The sequence below is a fragment of the Notothenia rossii genome (genome assembly GCF_949606895.1).
Source record: "Notothenia rossii genome assembly, chromosome: 9".
In the NCBI taxonomy this organism is placed as follows: Eukaryota; Metazoa; Chordata; class Actinopteri; order Perciformes; family Nototheniidae; genus Notothenia; species Notothenia rossii.
This window is the reverse complement of record NC_136907.1, coordinates 75,389,572-75,412,091: the sequence shown is the minus strand read 5'-3', so window position 1 is coordinate 75,412,091 and position 22,520 is coordinate 75,389,572. Positions and strand designations below refer to the sequence as shown.

Sequence of the window (22,520 nt, the reverse complement as noted above, 5' to 3'; positions counted from 1 at the left end):
AATACTACAGGGTAAAAATACTGTGTAACAAGTAAAAGTACAAAAGCATTGGTATCAAAATATATTTAAAGTACCAAAAGTAAAAGTACTCCTTATGCATAATTGCCCTTTTCAGAATCGTATATATATATATATATATGTATATATATTGAGTTACTGGGTTACTATAATGATTATTGATGTGTTTTATCACAGTTAGTAAATGTAGAGCTAATTTGAATAACTTGATGTCCTGCTGCTGGCTATCTTATCCTATAAATAACTGTCAAAGTGTGTTTAATAATTGATTTATATTTTTGAATGATCTACTAATCTATATCTAATGAGTAAATAAAAGCTATCAAATGAATGCAGTGGTGTATTATTGATTATTAAAGTAACCTGTGTTGTCAGTATCAAGATATGAGTTTGCTTAAATATATGTGTGTTTAATTACTTTGTATCAAATAATAGCGATCTGTGTGGCCAGAAGCTGGAGATGTGAGGGGTGAAGCCTTTGTGTTTGGAGTGGGATGTGAGCGAGGGGACATCCTTATTTGGACAATAGCTCAAATCTCTGGAATGCTTGCATGGTAAAAAAGAGTGTGCGTTACACATGCTTAGGGCAGATGGGTGTGTGTTTTCATTGCAGTAAATATATGTGCTGTGTGATTACTGTTCAACTATACCTGTGTTTTATTCTTTCATGCTGTGAGTACTAAATTGCTACAACATTGTGCAGTAGTTGGCTTAAACATGTTTAATTATTCCGATACAACTCCTCCCCACCTGTGTATAAAGGTTGTGATATTTTGATGCTCGGCGCCCCTTCTGACTGACCGTCTCCGATATTGGTATCGCACGGTAGTAGAATTGAGCCCAGAGTACTCATTGTATTGTATTGTTACCTTTTATCATTAAAACAGATTATTGTTTGAACTTGTATCTTGGTGTTTCTTAATCCCTTCTTTTATGATTTTACCCAGCTCACTAAAAGGACACGCGGAGCCGAGTTGGGTGTTAGAACCCTCTGACTCCAACAGTATACAGACTGTTTTCTAAAATGTAGTACAGTAGAAGTATAAAGCAGCATAAACTGAGACGTATTGGCATCAACCACTACTTACTACTCACTGTGCATAATGTCCAATTTTAGAATCATATATATTGAATTACTGGATTATTTCATTTTTTATACATGAATGTGTTTGTTACATCCCTAATAAAGTGTAGGGAAAATGGAGACAGTAACACACAACAACCAATAACAGTCAGGGTGAAAGAGAACACAAGTTTATTTATTTACGCCAAAATAAATGCCAACAAATGTTCTTTAAGTGAGGAGAAAAAGAAGATTATGCCAAATTAAATAAATGAATATAACAAAACTCAAACAAAAAGCCCTCACTACCTGTTCTACTAACAAGGAAACAAAACAACTACAGGGTGCAACAATCTACTAACCTAGTGTGTCTACAGACTTTACGTGAAGAGAGGTAGAGGGAACCCCAAACTTACCCAAATCCTCCCCCTCCCACCACACACACATTTAACAATACTAAAAACAAGATGGCAGAATAATGACCACATCTACCAGAGATCACAAAGAGGCTCTGTCAGCAGCAGGTCTGAGAGAGTGAAGGCTTCCTGGATTGCCTCCTTTAATGACAGGCCCTGGCTACATTCTTAAAGGTTCACATATGGAAATAAAATATAATTATAATATCTTTGATAATTCACAATAACTAAGTTCTAAATGTGTCTTCTGTTAAGATGTTGAATTAACACCAGCATTGAATAAATTAATACATTATTTCTGATAGCATTATGTGAAATAAAATCTGTAGCAATATTTTAAACTCTACTTGTATCTCATCAGTTAATTAGTTACAAAAATACATATAACTATTCTCTGGTTCTGGCGGAAACAGTTCTTTCTGAAACGTTTTGGGACACTTTGGTGTACCCCTTTTAGTATGATAATTAGCCTATTATCATTAGCCAGACAGCATTGTGTGACTTGTTAAACTGGTTTACCTGCATGTGTGGGTGTAGGTATTGCTTTTATTATGATAATAGGCTAAGCCAGGTAGTATTGTGTAACTTAAGTGTTCAATGTAAATAGGATTCAGATACTTGTCGCATCGGGACACCTGGAAGGGGGTGGTGCATGCATTCCTTTGTTAATATGCTAAGCCAGACAGAAAGAACACTGGTTCCTCCTCCCTATCTATTCCTTCAGGTAATCTACTATTACAATATAATAAGCATAGGTATTCAGCCTGTCGGGTGTTCTTTTCCCCAGAATGACCACCTCGCTGCACATTATCCCTCTTATTACAAGGCCACATTCTCAACTAAGTAACGAAATGACTCCCAATATTAATTTAAATGCTTTTATAGATTTAGAAAATGTTTTTAATGATTTAAAAAATAGGCTATTATTGATTTTAAATGACATGCATCCACTAAGAAAAAGAGTCCGTTGTTACTGTTTGAACGCAGCAACGGCAGGAACTGCTTCGATAGTGTTTTTGCGGACCTGTTTGATTACAGATTTGAAAAAATGTTGTTGCTTGCTTTAAAAGTAGCACACTGGTTAAAAATACTTTTATTTGCCGTAAAACTGTGAAGCAAGACTTTTGTTGTGTGAAACCGCTCAATTAACTTTTTTTCATTTAATTTCAAGCTTTTATTTAACCAGATTGGTCCCATTGAGATCATAGATCTCTTTTTCAAGGGAGACCTGCAGCATATAGGTTCCACATGAAACAAAAAACAATAAAGGACATCATACATTATATTCACAGGATACATTTACATAGTTACAGACATTTACAAGTGCCCATAGTATCAACGAGCATTTAATTTAGCCTAGCTTTAAAAACATGCAGAGGAATGAGATTGCTCAGTTTCAATTCTTGCTGAAGATTGTTTCAAGCAAGTGGAGCTGCGCACATAAAAGCTGTCTTACCTAAGTCCAGTCCTCTTGGCACATCTAACAATACTACATCATGCGATCTCAGACAATAGCTGCTTGCAACTCTCTGTGTTATCAGAGAGCAGATATAATACGGGAGTTTACCCAACAAAGCTTTATAAATAAACGTGTACCAATGACTGAGCCTCTTTACAGTAAGTGATGGCAAACCTGCCTTGACATACAGGGTACAGTGATGTGTAAGTGCTTTACAATTTGTGACAAATCTCAGTGCGCTGTGATAGGTGGCATCTAACTTGTTCAGGCAATGGGCAGGTGCATTCATATACAACAAATCACCAAGCACAGGTCACAGTGACTAGCCTTTTCCTGGCGTTTTCCTGGCCTCAAGCGAGAAACAGGACTTGTTTCTAAAAAAGAAACCTAGTCTAACCCTCAGCTTTTTAAGCAGGTTATTGACATGAAGTTTAAAAGTAAGACAATCATCAAGCCAGATACCAAGGTATTTATAACAGGTAACCACTTCAAGTACTTGTCCTTGCATAGTAACAATATCTACAACAGGCTCTGGTGTCTTTTTAGCTTTTGAAAAGAGCATTACATTGGTTTTATCAACATTTAAAAGAAGCTTTAGTTCAGAGAGCTGAGTCTGAATAATGTTTAAAACAGGCTGTAATTTAACACCAGCCTCTTTAATGGAGGGACCTGCACAGTACATAATGGTATCATCCGCAAAGAAATGTAAAGTAGCTTCATTCACATTTTCACCTAAACTGTTGATATACATGGAGAATAAAAGTGGACCTAAAACACAACCTTGAGGAACACCATTAGCAATGTTTAACCACTCAGAAGACAGCCCATCAAAGTGAACACATTGGGACCTTTCAGAGAGGTAGTTCACAAACCACCCCACTGCATGGCTGGATATGCCAATACTGAGTAGCCTCTGCTTTAAGATGCGATGATCGACGGTATCAAACGCTTTGGAAAGGTCAATAAATAGAGCTGCACAACTCTGCTTATTATCTAAAATACTCGTAATGTCATTCACCACTTTCATTGTCGCAGTGACGGTGCTATGTTGCTTTCTGAAGCCTGACTGATGTTTAGACAGGATATCATTTTTACATAAAAACTACTTTACTTGTTCACTCACTCGGTGTTCGAGCACCTTCGCCAGAACTGATAATTTAGAGATTGGCCTATAGTTATTTAAAATAGTTGCCTCCCCTCCTTTTAGTAAAGGCAAGACATAAGCTGACTTCAATATTTTTGGAATTGCATTTGTGCTGAGGGAGAGGTTAAAAAGAGTAGTGAGAGGAGGAGCAATAAAGTCTGCAGCTATCTATCGGTTTATTAGAACCTAGCTTGGTTAAGGCTTCATGAACAACATTAACAGTAAAAGGAGTAAAACTGAAAGGGTTTTCCAGACCACATTGTTCAGAGTCACGGATTGGGGTGTTCACAGAAGCAGAGTTAGAAACAGAATCAAACAGAGAACCGCAGGACACAAAGTGCTTATTAAAGCAATTTAACATGGTGGCCCTGTCCGATATAGAGCCAGATGCTGTGGTAAGGCACGGAGGTAGCTCATTACGGATCTCACCGGTGGATATCGATTTTATGGCTTTCTAAAATTTCCTAGGATTATTTAGGTTTTCTGTGGTAACGGACAAACAGTACTTCGACTTAGCACTTTTGACATGTGAAGTGAAGCTATTCCTTAGCTGCCTAAAACGCAGCCATTCTACCTCTGAGTCTGATTTCCTAGCCTTTGCCCAGGCCTTGTTTCTCTCATGCAGGAGACTGGACAGTTCAGCAGAAAACCAAGGATTGTCTCGTCCCTTCACTCTAAATGTATGCAGGGGTGCATGTCTATCAATGATCTCCATAAAACCAAGATAAAAATAAGACCATGCAGTTTCTACATCAGCACAGAGATCGATTTTTCCCCAACTAAATCTCTGGTCTCGCACAACAACACACGTCACCAAGATGGCCGTCACTACTGTCTTGCCAAACAAGGGAAGAATGTTATGCAAATGTGCCTGCCTTACTTCGATTCTCCCTGAACTGCCTGTTTTTTTAAATGTTCAATGTTAACCATTTTTGCAGATAGCATGAAGTAGAAAAGATCGCCGATTTTAATGTAGAGTTAGCGTTAGCATGTCTCCCCCGGGCTTAAATGGTGTATTATCACACCGGTGTGACAGTACTCTTCAAAGGATTCACGAAATATGACTACTACTCTTACTGTTTCACATTTTGGGTTACTTATACTTCATGTTAAGGCTAATAAAAATGACAAGGCTAAGGCTGTAATGCTAACTAACGTGCTTGCTACTAGCTAGTTAGCTAACTTGATCCAACCACTCCTGGTCCTTTCATCAGACGGGAAGCGAAATAACGAGCAAGACCCATTGCTGGTATGATTACAACCTGGTACAAAGCACACAGGCATCTTGTTGAAGTTTCCTTAACTTAGCTATCTCTTATATTTAGTGGAGGAAAACAATTATGACATCAGTTTTGACATCCTTTACGCGACTCTGGAATTTGTAGTCTTTCTAGTTGCGTATTTTTCATAGTCTTATATTTCAACAGTTTTACGATAAACTGGAAATCATTTTTTAAGATTGACAAACATCATATGTGTAATTCGTGGCACAATTCAATTTTCTCTCGCCATTGACTTCAATACATAATTTTTCCGAAATAAGGTCCCATGAGGTCCACCGGAAAGGGAGGGACTTCGCCTCTCTATACAGTTTGGCCGAAAAGCAATGCTTTTCGAGCTGGGCAACCCTGTCTCCTAAAAATGACGTTCCCACAGAACTAAACTGCATTCTCAATTACGTTTAGCGAGAAACGTATTTTCTCCCACGTTACGTTTGTTATAAACATATCTTAAATACATTTATTTTCTAAATATCTTTGCCATTTATTGTCTTGCTTATAATAATGATAATTTATAAATATAATTTTAGACCACACATTTGAAATAGTCTTTGAATATTTACCTAACTGTTCCTTTTCAGATTGTTAAACATTTGAGAATTGTTTAACTTTTCCCTTCAGATTTTGAAATGACATTGGATTGATACTTTAAGTAATGGAATTATGTTATCATACCATTGTCTTTTTGATTTAATATTTAATGAAGCTTAAGTAAATATAATCCTAAATTGAAGACACTGCAATTTTGCATATTACAGATTGATTAGATCACCAGTGTGAATTTCTTATACCTTAGCTGGATCTCTTATGATCCTGATTTGAAATGCTTTTGACTGATTGCCTTAAATAAATCTTTAAGTTGCCAGCTGGTTTTTATTTTATAATTTGATAAATAAGATTAACTAATGATTAAATGTTAAAACATATTAGTTTAATAAATGGTTTTGCTATTATGTATCTGTGATTGTATATGTGTCTTTTGACAAAAGATGCTCCAAACACTGACGAGAGATGATGTTTCTATTATGATTGGCTGTCTCGATCATTGCGATTGAATGTTTCAATCTTATTATGTTGTTCTTAATGTGATTGTTATTGAGGCAATCGATGTTGTGGAAGTCCACACTCAAATCTGAAGATTCCCATTGATTTAAGTATTGAACAAAATATTATTAGACTCAGGTTTTTAGGTCATCAAAATTGATCAAAAGAGAGGAACTGTTGGGGAAATATTTTCCAAGGCCCATAACTTTGACCCAGTTTATCAGTTCATACTGTCCTGACTGAGCACACGCACCTCTAACCTTGGCTGCTGTGCTCTCAGTGTTTTGTCTCCCTGTTCCTGCCTGTTTGCATCAGCTGATAGAGGTGTTATGATTCTATCTTGTTATGCACAATGTTGATTATTCTCTCCGAACTAGCTAAATACATGGGTCTGGGGTAGAGTTCTTCAGAATTGATTGTGGCATCTCAACCGTGTGGTCAACTCGTGGCCCGTGATATATTGAAGCTCCAAATAAACCGTCAGTGTTTGCCATCAAAACTCAGAAGTCTCCCCCACAAATGTATTATTAGTAGTAGGCTAACTAATACAAAGTCAAACAGTATCAATTTCATTAAGAACTAATGGTAAAATTGTATTTTTATCACTCTTCAAAGACAGCAGAAAACATGCAATATGTACTATGGAGGGGAATTTGACAGAGGATGAAAGTACTTCATTTCATTTCAGGTAGCAGTCAAATGAGTACCGAGTCCAACAGTGTCAGTTTTATTAAGAAGTTGTGGTAAAAAAAAATATTTGTATCACTCATTGAATATAGCAGGAAAAAAAGTGAAGAGCAGTTGATTTGAAAAAACAAACTCGAGAGACGGCTGATTTGACCGCAGTGCAGAATCGCTGTATAGTTTAAATCTTCTAACAATGTTGTCCGTTTTAGACATAGGCCTATTATATTTACAGCCCTTAATAATATTCATTTTCTGGGCTCAATATGTGTCTTGGCCGTTTTCGTTGTGATTGCTAAATTCACCTTGTTTCCCCTTGTTTATAATATCACCGTTCCAAGCAAACGAGGGCTTTTGTTTTTAAATCACTTCCGCGAGTTTCGCCCCGCCCCTCGCTCCAATCACCATTAGAACATTTAGTAAGGTAAAAAAACAAAAAGGCATCTCAGACGCTCTTCCGCTTACTTGTGTAATAAAGAAAAACAAATGGACCGTAGATACACTGATTAGGGAGACACCATCTGGTCACAACTTTAAATATTTGACCATGTTTATGTGCAAATGAAGAACTCTCACTGGTTCAGAACCTTTTTTCTTGAGTGAGTCTCTTTTCTTTTCTGACTATACGGACTATCTTCTTGTTCTTTTCTGGACCTATCCACTATCTCTTGTCTCTGTCCAGTGAATTACACTTTTGTTACTGGAGCAGGTAAAGCATACAACAGATACTTTCAGCATTATCGGAGCACGAAGTGGAAGCTTGGATGAAACACAGCGAACTTCTAAACAATGAACACCCGCAACTTGGAAGAAATAAAGTTGAGTTTTAGGCGTTCTATTATTGCAATGCAAACCCATGATGTAATGACTGTATGATGTAATAATTTAGTCATTGAATGACTAGTGGGGGTTGCTAGTGAATTAATTTCCGAAAAAAAAAAAAAAGTTTGAGAAACACTGCGCTTGTGGATTGTCAAAGAAAAAAATGTCTATGCAAATGTTATTATTAAGAATAATTGAAAAAAAAATTATAAAAAATATTAATACATTTTTTTTATAATATATATTTTTTAATTTTCCATTTTTATTTTGTAATTATCTCGCGACCCCCACTCTGGGTCTCGCGAACCCCCGGGGGGTCGCGACCCCCACTTTGGGAACCCCTGGTTTAGACAACAAAAACAGAGTGAAGCTCTCATTTCATAGACAATCTTTGAGTACAGACACCGTCCTGCAGAGAGCACACAACCCAACAGCACATTTTTGTTCTGGCATCACTTTACAAAACGTTTGCATTAAGACACTAAGACTAGCTGGTCCCTTGTAAAGGTGAGTCCTCCTTAAATGAGCAGTGGGTGATCAGCAGGTGAAAGGCAGGACACGGGAACTTGATCCAGAGGAGATGTAACGATTATTAAACAAAAAATAGTCAAGTCAAGGGGTCAAAGAAATTAACATTTGTGATTATTCGCAAATCGGTTGCAGGTGGGTGAAATCAGGCTTAGGGAGTAACGTATTACATGTAACAGCATTAGGTCATCAGGATACAAAATAGACGAATGTACGCTCTTACAGTTACAGAAGCAGCTGACGACCAACACACTTGTGTCTTTTGAAATGATTATGCTATTCAAATATTTTGTCACAAACATTGCAGCTCTATTTTTCCTCTGCTGTGTGGACTCTCATGTGTGCCTTTAAATTATCCCTCCATGTAAAAGTTTTTTTACAGACTGTACATGTGAATGGTTTCTCTCCTGTGTGGACTCTCATGTGTTCCTTTACATTTCCACTATGTGAAAAAGCTTTCTTACAGACTGTACAGGTGAATGGTTTCTCTCCTGTGTGGACTCTCATGTGTTCCTTTACATTTCCACTATGTGAAAAAGCTTTCTTACAGACTGTACAGGTGAATGGTTTCTCTCCTGTGTGGACTCTCATGTGTACATTTAAACTTCCAATCTGTGAAAAAGCTTTCTTACAGACTGAGCAGGTGAATGGTTTCTCTCCTCTGTGTCTTCTCATGTGTACATTTAAACTTCCAATCTGTGAAAAAGCTTTCTTACAGACTGAGCAGGTGAATGGTTTCTCTCCTGTGTGGACTCTCATGTGCACCTTTAAATGTCCACTCTGTGAAAAAGCTTGCTTACAGACTGAGCAGCTGGATGGTTTATTTTCAGCACTACGTTGTGGATCACTGACAGATTCATGTCTATTTTTCAGTGAGTTTGAGCCTGATGCAGGTTCTCTGGTCTCTTTCCAATCAGCAATGTCTTCAGTGTCAGGTTCTGAAGAGTCTCCTGCATCAGGTTCAGAAGACTCTTCAGTGTCGTCTTCAGTCTTTGGTTGTAAACTGCTCTCTGGATCTGAGTTCCTGGCTGGTTCTGGTCCTCGACAGTCATCTCCATCAGCTTCTGTTTCCATGTGTTCAGTTTGTCTTTGATCAGGCTGTGAGGACTGAGGTCTCTCTTTATCATCTTCACTCTTCACAGGGTCAGGAGTGAAAGTGGATTTGGTGATATCAGCCTCCTCCAGCTCCTGAAGCTGCTCTCCCTCCTGACTGATCCTGAGTTCCTCCTGTTCCTGCTTAATGTGTGGGGGGGGCACTGGGTCCTCCTGGTCCAGACTGGTGCTCCACTCCTGCTGTTCAGGGAGAAGCTCTTCCTTAACCACCACCGGCAGCTGGACATCTGCAGGAAACAGGAAACACAGTCAGAACAAACTGTTAAGTGTTAGCATTCAAAAATCTAATCACCATTAACATGGGTGACATTTTGCAGCCCTTATTAATGCCTTTGTTTTTATATTTTCACCTTATCTTTCTTAGTCCCACCTATTGTGTATTTTTGTTGGCTCAATTCACCTCATGTAGCCCCGCCCCTTTCCACTTCCAGTTAAAAATGAAAAAGGTTTTTTTCTTCTGGCTGCAATGCAAACAATTGTATTTGGGATTGTTCACAGATACACTACGCCTACAGTATAGAATGTAAATACTCTGTTACAAATAAAAATCCTGCATTCAAACCTTATTTCAGTAAAAGTATGCAAGTATTAACAGAACATTTTACAGCACCTTCTTATGTAAAAGTAATGATGGTGCAGTAAAATGTTCCTTGTCAGTGTTTAACTTATGAGGTTTCTTGATTATTATGTATGTTGCATTTTACTGCTGTACATGTTCAAAGTTGCGCTTGTATAAATGATTATAGATGAAGGAACCTGCTAAATATTAAAATGTCTGTTTCCTATATACAGTACCAGTCAAAAGTTTGGACTCCTTCTCATTCAATGGTTTTTGTTTATTTTAATTTATTTCTACTTTGTATATTAATACTGAAGACATAAAACTATGAAAGATCACATATGGAATTATCTAGTGAGCATAAAACTGTTAAAAAAAAAATTAAGAATATCTTTTGTTTTAGATTCTTCAAAGTCGCCCCCTTTTGCCTTGATGACAGCTTTGCACACTCTTGGCTTCTCTCAGTCAGCTTCATGAGGTAGACACCTGGAATGGTTTTCCATTAACACGTGTGCCTTGTCAAGAGTCAATGTGTGGAATGACTTGCCTTCTTAATGTGTTTGACACCATCAGTTGTGTTGTGCAGAGGTAGAGTTAGTGCACAGTGGAAAGCCCTATTTGACTGCTGTTGTAATCCATATTATAGCAAGAACCACTCAACCCAGTAAAGAGAAACGACCGTCCATCGTCACTTTAAGAAATGAAGCCCAGTCGATCCGGAAAATGTCAAGAACTTTGAATGTATCCTCAAGCGCAGTCGCAAAAACCATTGAACGCTATGATGAAACTGGCTCTCATGATGACCCCTCCTGGAAAGGAAGAGCAAGAGTTACCTCTGCTGCAGAGGAAAAATACATCAGAGTTACCAGCCTCAGAAACCGCAAATTAAAGCACCTCAGATTAGAGCCCACATAAATGATCACAGAGCTCAAGGAGCAGACAATCTTAACATGCACTGTTCAGAGGAGACTGCGTGAATTAGGCCTTCGTGGTCCAATTGGTGCAAAGATCCACTAATGAGGATGAACAACAAGACGAAGAGAATTGTTTGGGCCAAGAAAACACAAGGATTGGACATTAGACCAGTGGAAATCTGTACTTTGGTCTGATCGGTCCAAATTAGAGGTTTTTGGTTCCAACCTCTGTGTCTTTGGGAGAAGCAGAGAATGTGAGCGGATGGCTTCTGCATAAGTGGTTTCCACTGTGAAGCATGGAGGAGGAGGTGAGGTGGGGGGCTTTGCTGGTCTCACTGTAGGTGATTTATTCAGAATTCAAGGCACCCTTAACCAGCATGGCTACCAAAGCATTCTGCAGTAGCCAGCAAAATATAAATCATATTCTGGATTATTGTAACACTTTCTTGTTAACTAGATCATTCCATATGTGTTCTTTTATAGTTTTAATGTCTTCAGTATAAATCTACAAAGTAGAACCAATTTAAATAAATAAAAAACTTCAAATGAGAAGATGTGTCCAAACGTTTGACTGCGTCTAATACTAGTGTATATCTCCCTCAACAAAAAAAAAATATATATATATATATATATATATATATATAATATATATATATTTAAGCAATAGATCACGACAGGCCGTGGTATATGCTCATTATATCACAGCTAAGGGGCGTGGTTCGGCCCGACGCGAAGTGAGCTATTGCTTTTATAAAACGGTTACCAAGTGTGGCAATATGAAAGAAAAATACACAATCTAATTTAAATAGTTTTTATTAGCAAATAATGATGTTCAAATTAAAAGTCCCTCCGTTGCCTTCTGCACGAAAGGTGGTTGCTATGCAACAACTCTAACAGCTAGCGAACATATTAGACAGAGCGTTGATCCATTATTTGGCTATTTACTTACATTCATTTGTATGTTGCCGTTTATTGTGCACCCACTGAAAAACTGTCCAGCATCAGTAGCATGGCTAACGTGGTTACTTGTACAGGTTGAGGTTGTTCTAGGCTGCTGCTTGGCGTGGCGAGAATATTGCTCCACTTTCTCCGGTCCCCGAGATTCGGCTTCCAGTAGCTCTGGAGAGAGCTTTCGCACCTGTGGCCACTAACGGTCATAATTTCTCTGCTTTGTTTCAAGACCTGCATCAGAAAGCTTTTGAATGGTGGTACTTTTCCAGTTGGTCTACCTGCTCTTCGTTAGGTGCTTTTTTTTCTGGAGATAGGCACTGCTCAATCCACTACTCCATAGTAAGACCCCCCCGGAGGTCGAAGTTAATCTTAAATGTTTCAATGTTATGCTTTGTAATTTTGTTTCGTAACGGAAGAAATGCAAATATATTTATAAAACTGACAAGTAAAATCAAGCAATCTGATTGGTCGATAGTGTTTTTGCGGACCTCTTTGATTACAGATTTGAAAACATTGTTGCTTGCTTTAAAAGTAGCACAATTCATTATGTCAAACCTTGGAAAGTGTCTAGATATCCCTGCCCTAATGCCAAAGGAACTGCACACTGAATATGTTTTGCCGTTTGATGTCTATGTCTGGACTGCTGCGTAAAAGGGAGGGTTTCTGCCCCGTTACTTCTCCGCTGCTTTCTTGTTCCAGTATGAAAAGCAAACTGCAGGCAGTTTGCTTTTCAGCCCAACGGTATACTGTTTTTCTTAGACGCGGAGGGATACTGACTTGTTGTGTAAAGTAACTTACAATTCTACCCGTGGTATAGACAAGTTTACGCGACAAACCATGTTGCTTTCTGAAGCCTGACTGATGTTTAGACAGGATGTCATTTGTACATAAAAAAATCCTTTACCTGTTCAGTCACTAGGCGTTCAAGAACTTTAGCCAGAACTGATCATTTAGAGATGGGCCGATCATTATTTAATAAAGTGGCCTCCCCACCTTTTAGTAGAGGCAGGACATACGCTGACTTCCACAATTTTGGAATTGTATTTGTGCTGAGGGAGAGGTTAAAAAGAGTAGTAAGAGGTGGAGCAATAAAATCTGCAGCTATCTTTAAAAAGAAAGGTTCTACGTTGTCCGGGCCAGCCGGTTTCTTCGGATCTAACTTGGTTAAAGCTTCACAAACAACATCAACAGTAAAAGGAGTAAAACTAAAATGGTTTTCCAAAACACGGACTGTGGTGTTCACAGAAGCAGAGTTAGTGACAGAATCAAACAGAGAGCCACAGGACACAAAATGCTCATTCAAACAATTTAACATAGTGGCCCTGTCCGATAAATAAATAAAAAACTTTGAATGAGAAGATGTGTCCAAACTTTTGACTGCGTCTAATACTAGTGTATATCTCTCTCAAAATATATATTCTGTATATATATATTAGGGCTGTCAAACGGTTAAAATGCTTAATCAGATTAATCACAGCTTAAAAATGAATTAATCATGATTAATCACCATTCGAACTATGTCCAAAATATGCCATTTCTTTATGTATATTGTTGTGGGAATGGAAAGATAAATGAAGAAGGCGGATATATCCATTTAACATACAGTATGTATGTTTATTATAACATTTTTCTGTGTGTCAAAATGAAAGACAGCCCACACACCTATCAATCATCAAACCGTGGGGTCTTAATTCATTATGTGTTGAGTTCTATCAATGGGGGAGTAATTCAGTAAAGTCGACGGGGGGGCTAGTGGAGTACTTCGTGACCACAGAGCGTGAACGTTGTGATCAGCTGTTTTAGCGCAGTTCTCCAGTGAAGGGGGGGGGGGGGAGTCTCCCTCCGCAGCCGGTTGGCGTAGTTTTGGCACAATTCCGTTGTAGAGATCGACGTTAACAGCAGCCCTGTCTGTGCAAACGGAGACCGACTCTATCGTCCGATGATCTAACCGCCTTCTGGAAAAGCTTCACAAGTACGTCGGTACGCAAATGCGCTTTGTGACACAAGTGCCGGTACGCATTTCAAATTACGCACATAACCTGCGTACCAGTTATGTGCACCCCTGTACTACAGCAAAAGTATTCTCCGTCGGGACTTCCTGCAACAACACCACGCCGTTATCTTGATTCTGATTTGCCAGAAGACATTATCAAAGATGTTCTATTGAGAAGACGATCACTACGTGACAAAAGTTTTCAAAACCGTTTCTAGTCTTCGGTATTTCCAGACAAGTGGCTACTGAAATCAATCTTACTAACTGCTGTCTGTGCAATTCTCGGCGCGAGTTGGCAGACTTTATTTGGCTTACTTTAACATCATTTTTCATGGTCGGGCTAAGCCATTTCTTGATATGGGTGTAGCCTACCCCAGCCATACCCTGGCGCTGCCACTGGTGGGATGTATAGACAAGTTTACGCGACAAACCACGGGTAGCGCCATAACCCTACACAAATGCACTTCATTTCCGCCGGAAGTCTTTTGCACAGCGTCTGTCGGTGTAAACCGGTGTAAACAGTCAGACGGGCACTGGTGTAAACACAGCGATTTCGATGCTAACAGTGATGCTAGCTTGGGAACACGATTCTACTTCTTTGACTGGAGATGGCGTTACTCTCCCCCACCCGAATTCAGTGCAAAACTGGGAGGATAACATGACGACGTGGCCCAGCATAACGTACAGCAAAATTTGCTCCTACTTCGTTCAATCCATGGCAATAGATGGAAAAGCAATGGACAGTCTGAAGGCCTCCGAGGCATATCAATATTTGCACAGCAACAAAGTTGGTTGTGTCATGTCATACAAACATGATCGTTTTGTTTATCTAAAAGCAAAGGTAGAGCCTAGCCAGTGTTTGAACAATGCGTGGCATAATGCTTGGGTGCTGGTAACTGAAGCTGGAGAAGTCAAAACTGCGGGATGTACGTGTGTTGCTGGACCAGGGAGATCACTTGCAGAATTTTTGGCAACAAAGAACTGTGAAATCACAACTGTGGCAAACGGAAATAGGATAGATTACCATATTGCCTGCAATGGTCCAAAAGGCTACTATATGCAGGTACAAATTGGGATGCACTGCACAGGGCTTCAGCACTCCAAGTTGGTGATCTGGAACAAAACTGAGCACCTAGAAATCGAAGTACCCTACGACCAAGACTTTGTCCAGGGGCATATCATAAGGCTGCGCACATTCTACTTTGCCCACATGCTCCCGAAAATTGTTGACGATTTTGTTGAGGGAAGGTTACAGTTCTGCAGTAAATATCTCAGCATTTTAAAACCAAAATAAACTGCCTTATTTAGGTCATGCCCACAGGAGCCAACAGTTGTCTGTTGTTTACATAATGCACAATTTACATGATCTCTTTATGCTGTGCAATATATCATATGTGCCTGTACTGTTTGAGTGAAAATAAAGTTTGATGTAATTTCATTTCATTTTTGCACTGTTATTGCATTATTGCATTTCATATGTTCCTTAGAGTGCTACAATTTCTTTTAACACAGTTCATCATTCATATTAAGCTCATACTGTACATAAATAACACTGAATTAATTAATTGTTGAGAGGAAACTAAAGAAATGGCTTCAACAAGAAAGATCACATGTTTAATCCTAACAGGTATTACAAATTAAAATATAAAAGCAGCCCACACAATTACATCACTATGAAAATATTCATATATAATATTAAAAAATACAATGCATGCAGTATTTGTTGTGTTTATCTGTATTTAATGAACAACATGGCTGGGTGCTGGGTGCTGGTTTGTGGTCGTAGCACTCTCTATCTAACCACTCGTTCAGGTGCTTTCTCGAGTGATTGCAACCAACTACCGCACACGTAGTTCCCGAACCACTTTTCTTCATGTTGTAATTGTTATATCCTCTTTGTCTCTGCGATATCAGTGCTTTGTCGGCACAACGGAGCTAGCTAGCAAAACAAACCCAGTCCGCCAAAACGGAAGTGCATTGCATCGAAGGGAGGAGTTCAGGATGTAGAGCGGAAACGGCTCAATAACTTGTGTATACGCTCAGTATATCACGGCTAAGAACCAATCAGATTGCTTGATTTGACTTGTCCGTTTTATAAATACAGAATGTATTATAAATACATGTTAGCAATAATTGATTGATGAGATTTTACATTAATTTATATTAATTTTTTAATTACTTAATGACCTTTGTACTAGTTCCCCTATTCTTTATCAAGTAACATTTTAGATAAGTTTAATTTATTATTTAACATATTTATTCATTGATTTCTTTATGAATTATTCTCGCACAATTTGAATTAATCGAAAGTGTTGTTATTATTTGCTTTTTACACATTTAAAATGAAAAGGTGAATAAAGAAGCACATTAAGACTAAAGTATCAATGTATGTCACATTTAACCAACTAGTGCCTACATGTATGGGTAATATTTAAATCAGTAAATTAAATGGCATATTATTCAATGTATGTATTTTTATAAATATATTTATTTTGGTAGGTTTGCTCTTTCGTAATACATTTTAATTATAATAATAAAGTACAATTGTCTAATAATACTTACATACTTTTTTACTTAAATAAGATATTAATGCAGTACTTTAACTTGCAATGGAGTATTTTCACAGTGTGGTGTTTGTACTTTTACTTCAGGATTTACTACCTGCAGCAAGTGCTGAAAAAGGGTCTAAAAGTGTTATTAATGTGATAATAAAGTGCGACTGAAGAGTTAATTAAGGGTAAAGGGAACAGACCTGCTCTGTGTATCCGAAGCTGAGGCTGTAAAACAGCGTCCAGTAGTTTCTGGAGTCTCTTGTTCTCCTCTTTGGAAAGAGACAGCTCCTCCTCGAGCTCTCCTATCGTTTTTTCAAACAGAGCAAATATCTCTTCAACAGTGAGTCGCTGCTTCTTCAACGACAGCAGCATTTGGACTTTACTCATGTTTACTAGATCACCTTTTCCTGCAGACTCCGTTAAACACACCGTTTCTCTCTCCATCAAACTCTTAATCTGACTAGTGTTGCTAACGTGTTTCCAGCTAGCATGCTAAGCTAGCTCCTATAGTCCGAGGTAAACGCTCCAGAAAAAAGAGCACACAGTCCATTCAGAGGTTTATCCAAACACACAGATGATGGATCAGTAGCGCTGGAGCTCACACACACTTTCTCAGGAACACAGAGAGAGAGAACCGTAGCGACGAGACGCTGTTGCCAAATAAGATGTGGGACGAACAACTGGTGATATTCTCTAACGGTAGGCAGTTGTATCAGGGGCGTGTACAGAGTGGAGCTGGCTGTGTCTTAGAACAGGAAGAAGAGGGAGGGCTTATCAAAAATCTGAATCATTCCAGGAGGAGGAGCAGCGCTGAACTGTTTCCTCATTTACAAACGGGGTCTCGCTTACAACCTGCTCTACATTTAAAAACAGTCTTCAGCTGTAAAATATTTGCTTTAAATTCCGGCTTTCGTAGCACACAGCTCCAAACTTATGGTAGCAGTGGTGTAAGAAGTACTCAGATATTCTACTAAAGTAAAAGTAGAAATACTACAGGGTAAGAAATAGTGTGTAACAAGTAAAAGTACAAAAGCATTGGTATCAAAATATATTTAAAGTACCAAAAGTAAAAGTACTCCTGATGCATAATTGCCCTTTTCAGAATCGTATATATATATATGTATATATATTGAGTTACTGGGTTACTATAATGATTATTGATGTGTTTTATCACAGTTAGTAAATGTAGAGCTAATTTGAATAACTTGATGTCCTGCTGCTGGCTATCTTATCCTATAAATAACTGTCAAAGTGTGTTTAATAATTGATTTATATTTTTGAATGATCTACTAATCTATATCTAATGAGTAAATAAAAGCTATCAAATGAATGCAGTGGTGTATTATTGATTATTAAAGTAACCTGTGTTGTCAGTATCAAGATATGAGTTTGCTTAAATATATGTGTGTTTAATTACTTTGTATCAAATAATAGCGATCTGTGTGGCCAGAAGCTGGAGATGTGAGGGGTGAAGCCTTTGTGTTTGGAGTGGGATGTGAGCGAGGGGACATCCTTATTTGGACAATAGCTCAAATCTCTGGAATGCTTGCATGGTAAAAAAGAGTGTGCGTTACACATGCTTAGGGCAGATGGGTGTGTGTTTTCATTGCAGTAAATATATGTGCTGTGTGATTACTGTTCAACTATACCTGTGTTTTATTCTTTCATGCTGTGAGTACTAAATTGCTACAACATTGTGCAGTAGTTGGCTTAAACATGTTTAATTATTCCGATACAACTCCTCCCCACCTGTGTATAAAGGTTGTGATATTTTGATGCTCGGCGCCCCTTCTGACTGACCGTCTCCGATATTGGTATCGCACGGTAGTAGAATTGAGCCCAGAGTACTCATTGTATTGTATTGTTACCTTTTATCATTAAAACAGATTATTGTTTGAACTTGTATCTTGGTGTTTCTTAATCCCTTCTTTTATGATTTTACCCAGCTCACTAAAAGGACACGCGGAGCAGAGGTGGGTGTTAGAACCCTCTGACTCCAACAGTATACAGACTGTTTTCTAAAATGTAGTACAGTAGAAGTATAAAGCAGCATAAACTGAGACGTATTGGCATCAACCACTACTTACTACTCACTGTGCATAATGTCCAATTTTAGAATCATATATATTGAATTACTGGATTATTTCATTTTTTATACATGAATGTGTTTGTTACATCCCTAATAAAGTGTAGGGAAAATGGAGACAGTAACACACAACAACCAATAACAGTCAGGGTGAAAGAGAACACAAGTTTATTTATTTACGCCAAAATAAATGCCAACAAATGTTCTTTAAGTGAGGAGAAAAAGAAGATTATGCCAAATTAAATAAATGAATATAACAAAACTCAAACAAAAAGCCCTCACTACCTGTTCTACTAACAAGGAAACAAAACAACTACAGGGTGCAACAATCTACTAACCTAGTGTGTCTACAGACTTTACGGGAAGAGAGGTAGAGGGAACCCCAAACTTACCCAAATCCTCCCCCTCCCACCACACACACATTTAACAATACTAAAAACAAGATGGCAGAATAATGACCACATCTATCAGAGATCACAAAGAGGCTCTGTCAGCAGCAGGTCTGAGAGAGTGAAGGCTTCCTGGATTGCCTCCTTTAATGACAGGCCCTGGCTACATTCTTAAAGGTTCACATATGGAAATAAAATATAATTATAATATCTTTGATAATTCACAATAACTAAGTTCTAAATGTGTCTTCTGTTAAGATGTTGAATTAACACCAGCATTGAATAAATTAATACATTATTTCTGATAGCATTATGTGAAATAAAATCTGTAGCAATATTTTAAACTCTACTTGTATCTCATCAGTTAATTAGTTACAAAAATACATATAACTCTTCTCTGGTTCTGGCGGAAACAGTTCTTTCTGAAACGTTTTGGGACACTTTGGTGTACCCCTTTTAGTATGATAATTAGCCTATTATCATTAGCCAGACAGCATTGTGTGACTTGTTAAACTGGTTTACCTGCATGTGTGGGTGTAGGTATTCCTTTTATTATGACAATAGGCTAAGCCAGGTAGTATTATGTGACTTAAGTGTTCAATGTAAATAGGATTCAGATACTTGTCGCATCGGGACACCTGGAAGGGGGTGGTGCATGCATTCCTTTGTTAATATGCTAAGCCAGACAGAATGAACACTGGTTCCTCCTCCCTATCTATTCCTTCAGGTAATCTACTATTACAATATAATAAGCATAGGTATTCAGCCTGTCGGGTGTTCTTTTCCCCAGAATGACCACCTCGCTGCACATTATCCCTCTTATTACAAGGCCACATTCTCAACTAAGTAACGAAATGACTCCCAATATTAATTTAAATGCTTTTATAGATTTAGAAAATGTTTTTAATGATTTAAAAAATAGGCTATTGTTGATTTTAAATGACATGCATCCACTAAGAAAAAGAGTCCGTTGTTACTGTTTGAACGCAGCAACGGCAGGAACTGCTTCGATAGTGTTTTTGCGGACCTGTTTGATTACAGATTTGAAAAAATGTTGTTGCTTGCTTTAAAAGTAGCACACTGGTTAAAAATACTTTTATTTGCCGTAAAACTGTGAAGCAAGACTTTTGTTGTGTGAAACCGCTCAATGAACTTTTTTTCATTTAATTTCAAGCTTTTATTTAACCAGATTGGTCCCATTGAGATCATAGATCTCTTTTTCAAGGGAGACCTGCAGCATATAGGTTCCACATGAAACAAAAAACAATAAAGGACATCATACATTATATTCACAGGATACATTTACATAGTTACAGACATTTACAAGTGCCCATAGTATCAACGAGCATTTAATTTAGCCTAGCTTTAAAAACATGCAGAGGAATGAGATTGCTCAGTTTCAATTCTTGCTGAAGATTGTTTCAAGCAAGTGGAGCTGCGCACATAAAAGCTGTCTTACCTAAGTCCAGTCCTCTTGGCACATCTAACAATACTACATCATGCGATCTCAGACAATAGCTGCTTGCCACTCTCTGTGTTATCAGAGAGCAGATATAATACGGGAGTTTACCCAACAAAGCTTTATAAATAAACGTGTACCAATGACTGAGCCTCTTTACAGTAAGTGATGGCAAACCTGCCTTGGCATACAGGGTACAGTGATGTGTAAGTGCTTTACAACTTGTGACAAATCTCAGAACACTGTGATAGGTGGCATCTAACTTGTTCAGGCAATGGGCGGGTGCATTCATATACAACAAATCACCAAGCACAGGTCACAGTGACTAGCCTTTTCCTGGCCTTTTCCTGGCCTCAAGCGAGAAACAGGACTTGTTTCTGAAAAATAAACCTAGTCTAACCCTCAGCTTTTTAAGCACGTTATTGACATGAAGTTTAAAAGTAAGACAATCATCAAGCCAGATACCTAGGTGTTTATAACGGGTAACCACTTCAAGTACTTGTCCTTGCATAGTAACAATATCTACAACAGGCTCTGGTGTCTTTTTAGCTTTTGAAAAGAGCATTACATTGGTTTTATCAACATTTAAAAGAAGCTTTAGTTCAGAGAGCTGAGTCTGAATAATGTTTAAAACAGGCTGTAATTTAGCACCAGCCTCTTTAATGGAGGGACCTGCACAGTACATAATGGTATCATCCGCAAAGAAATGTAAAGTAGCTTCATTCACATTTTCACCTAAACTGTTGATATACATGGAGAATAAAAGTGGACCTAAAACACAACCTTGAGGAACACCATTAGCAATGTTTGACCACTCAGAAGACAGCCCATCAAAGTGAACACATTGGGACCTTTCAGAGAGGTAGTTCACAAACCACCCCACTGCATGGCTGGATATGCCAATACTGAGTAGCCTCTGCTTTAAGATGCGATGATCGACGGTATCAAACGCTTTGGAAAGGTCAATAAATAGAGCTGCACAACTCTGCTTATTATCTAAAATACTCGTAATGTCATTCACCACTTTCATTGTCGCAGTGACGGTGCTATGTTGCTTTCTGAAGCCTGACTGATGTTTAGACAGGATATCATTTTTACATAAAAACTACTTTACTTGTTCACTCACTCGGTGTTCGAGCACCTTCGCCAGAACTGATAATTTAGAGATTGGCCTATAGTTATTTAAAATAGTTGCCTCCCCTCCTTTTAGTAAAGGCAAGACATAAGCTGACTTCAATATTTTTGGAATTGCATTTGTGCTGAGGGAGAGGTTAAAAAGAGTAGTGAGAGGAGGAGCAATAAAGTCTGCAGCTATCTATCGGTTTATTAGAACCTAGCTTGGTTAAGGCTTCATGAACAACATTAACAGTAAAAGGAGTAAAACTGAAAGGGTTTTCCAGACCACATTGTTCAGAGTCACGGATTGGGGTGTTCACAGAAGCAGAGTTAGAAACAGAATCAAACAGAGAACCGCAGGACACAAAGTGCTTATTAAAGCAATTTAACATGGTGGCCCTGTCCGATATAGAGCCAGATGCTGTGGTAAGGCACGGAGGTAGCTCATTACGGATCTCACCGGTGGATATCGATTTTATGGCTTTCTAAAATTTCCTAGGATTATTTAGGTTTTCTGTGGTAACGGACAAACAGTACTTCGACTTAGCACTTTTGACATGTGAAGTGAAGCTATTCCTTAGCTGCCTAAAACGCAGCCATTCTACCTCTGAGCCTGATTTCCTAGCCTTTGCCCAGGCCTTGTTTCTCTCATGCAGGAGACTGGACAGTTCAGCAGAAAACCAAGGATTGTCTCGTCCCTTCACTCTAAATTTATGCAGGGGTGCATGTCTATCAATGATCTCCATAAAACCAAGATAAAAATAAGACCATGCAGTTTCTACATCAGCACAGAGATCGATTTTCCCCCAACTAAATCTCTGGTCTCGCACAACAACACACGTCACCAAGATGGCCGTCACTACTGTCTTGCCAAACAAGGGAAGAATGTCATGCAAATGTGCCTGCCTTCCTTCGATTCTCCCTGAACTG

The 22,520-nt window shown here is 38.4% G+C and overlaps 1 protein-coding gene across 3 annotated transcripts; it reads right to left on the bottom strand.

Annotated features, from left to right (window-relative positions):
* Window positions 1-7,137: 7,137 nt before the first annotated feature.
* On the bottom strand, window positions 7,138-17,418 carry LOC307018209 (uncharacterized protein). Of its 3 annotated transcripts, XM_079648358.1 has the most exons (3): window positions 16,942-17,418; window positions 16,741-16,842; window positions 7,138-9,798 (listed from the first exon to the last, which is right to left on the bottom strand). In XM_079648358.1, the coding sequence occupies exons 1-3, from the start codon at window positions 16,982-16,984 to the stop codon at window positions 8,768-8,770; spliced, it is 1,176 nt and encodes a 391-aa protein (XP_079504484.1). In that variant the 5' UTR covers window positions 16,985-17,418; the 3' UTR covers window positions 7,138-8,767. The 3 variants fall into 3 exon arrangements, with proteins under 3 accessions (XP_079504484.1, XP_079504483.1, XP_079504485.1); XM_079648357.1 differs by having other exon boundaries at window positions 16,741-17,417; XM_079648359.1 differs by lacking the exons at window positions 16,741-16,842; window positions 16,942-17,418 and adding an exon at window positions 10,792-11,654.
* Between the last annotated feature and the right edge of the window lie 5,102 nt (window positions 17,419-22,520).

Coding starts and splice junctions, on each gene's coding strand:
- LOC307018209 (XM_079648357.1), bottom strand. CDS start 16,984: ATGGAGAGAGAAACGGTGTGTTTAACGGAGTCTGCAGGAAAAGGTGAT. Junction 9,799..16,740: donor GCTTCGGATACACAGAGCAG/GTCTGTTCCCTT, acceptor TGTTTCCTGCAG/ATGTCCAGCTGCCGGTGGTG.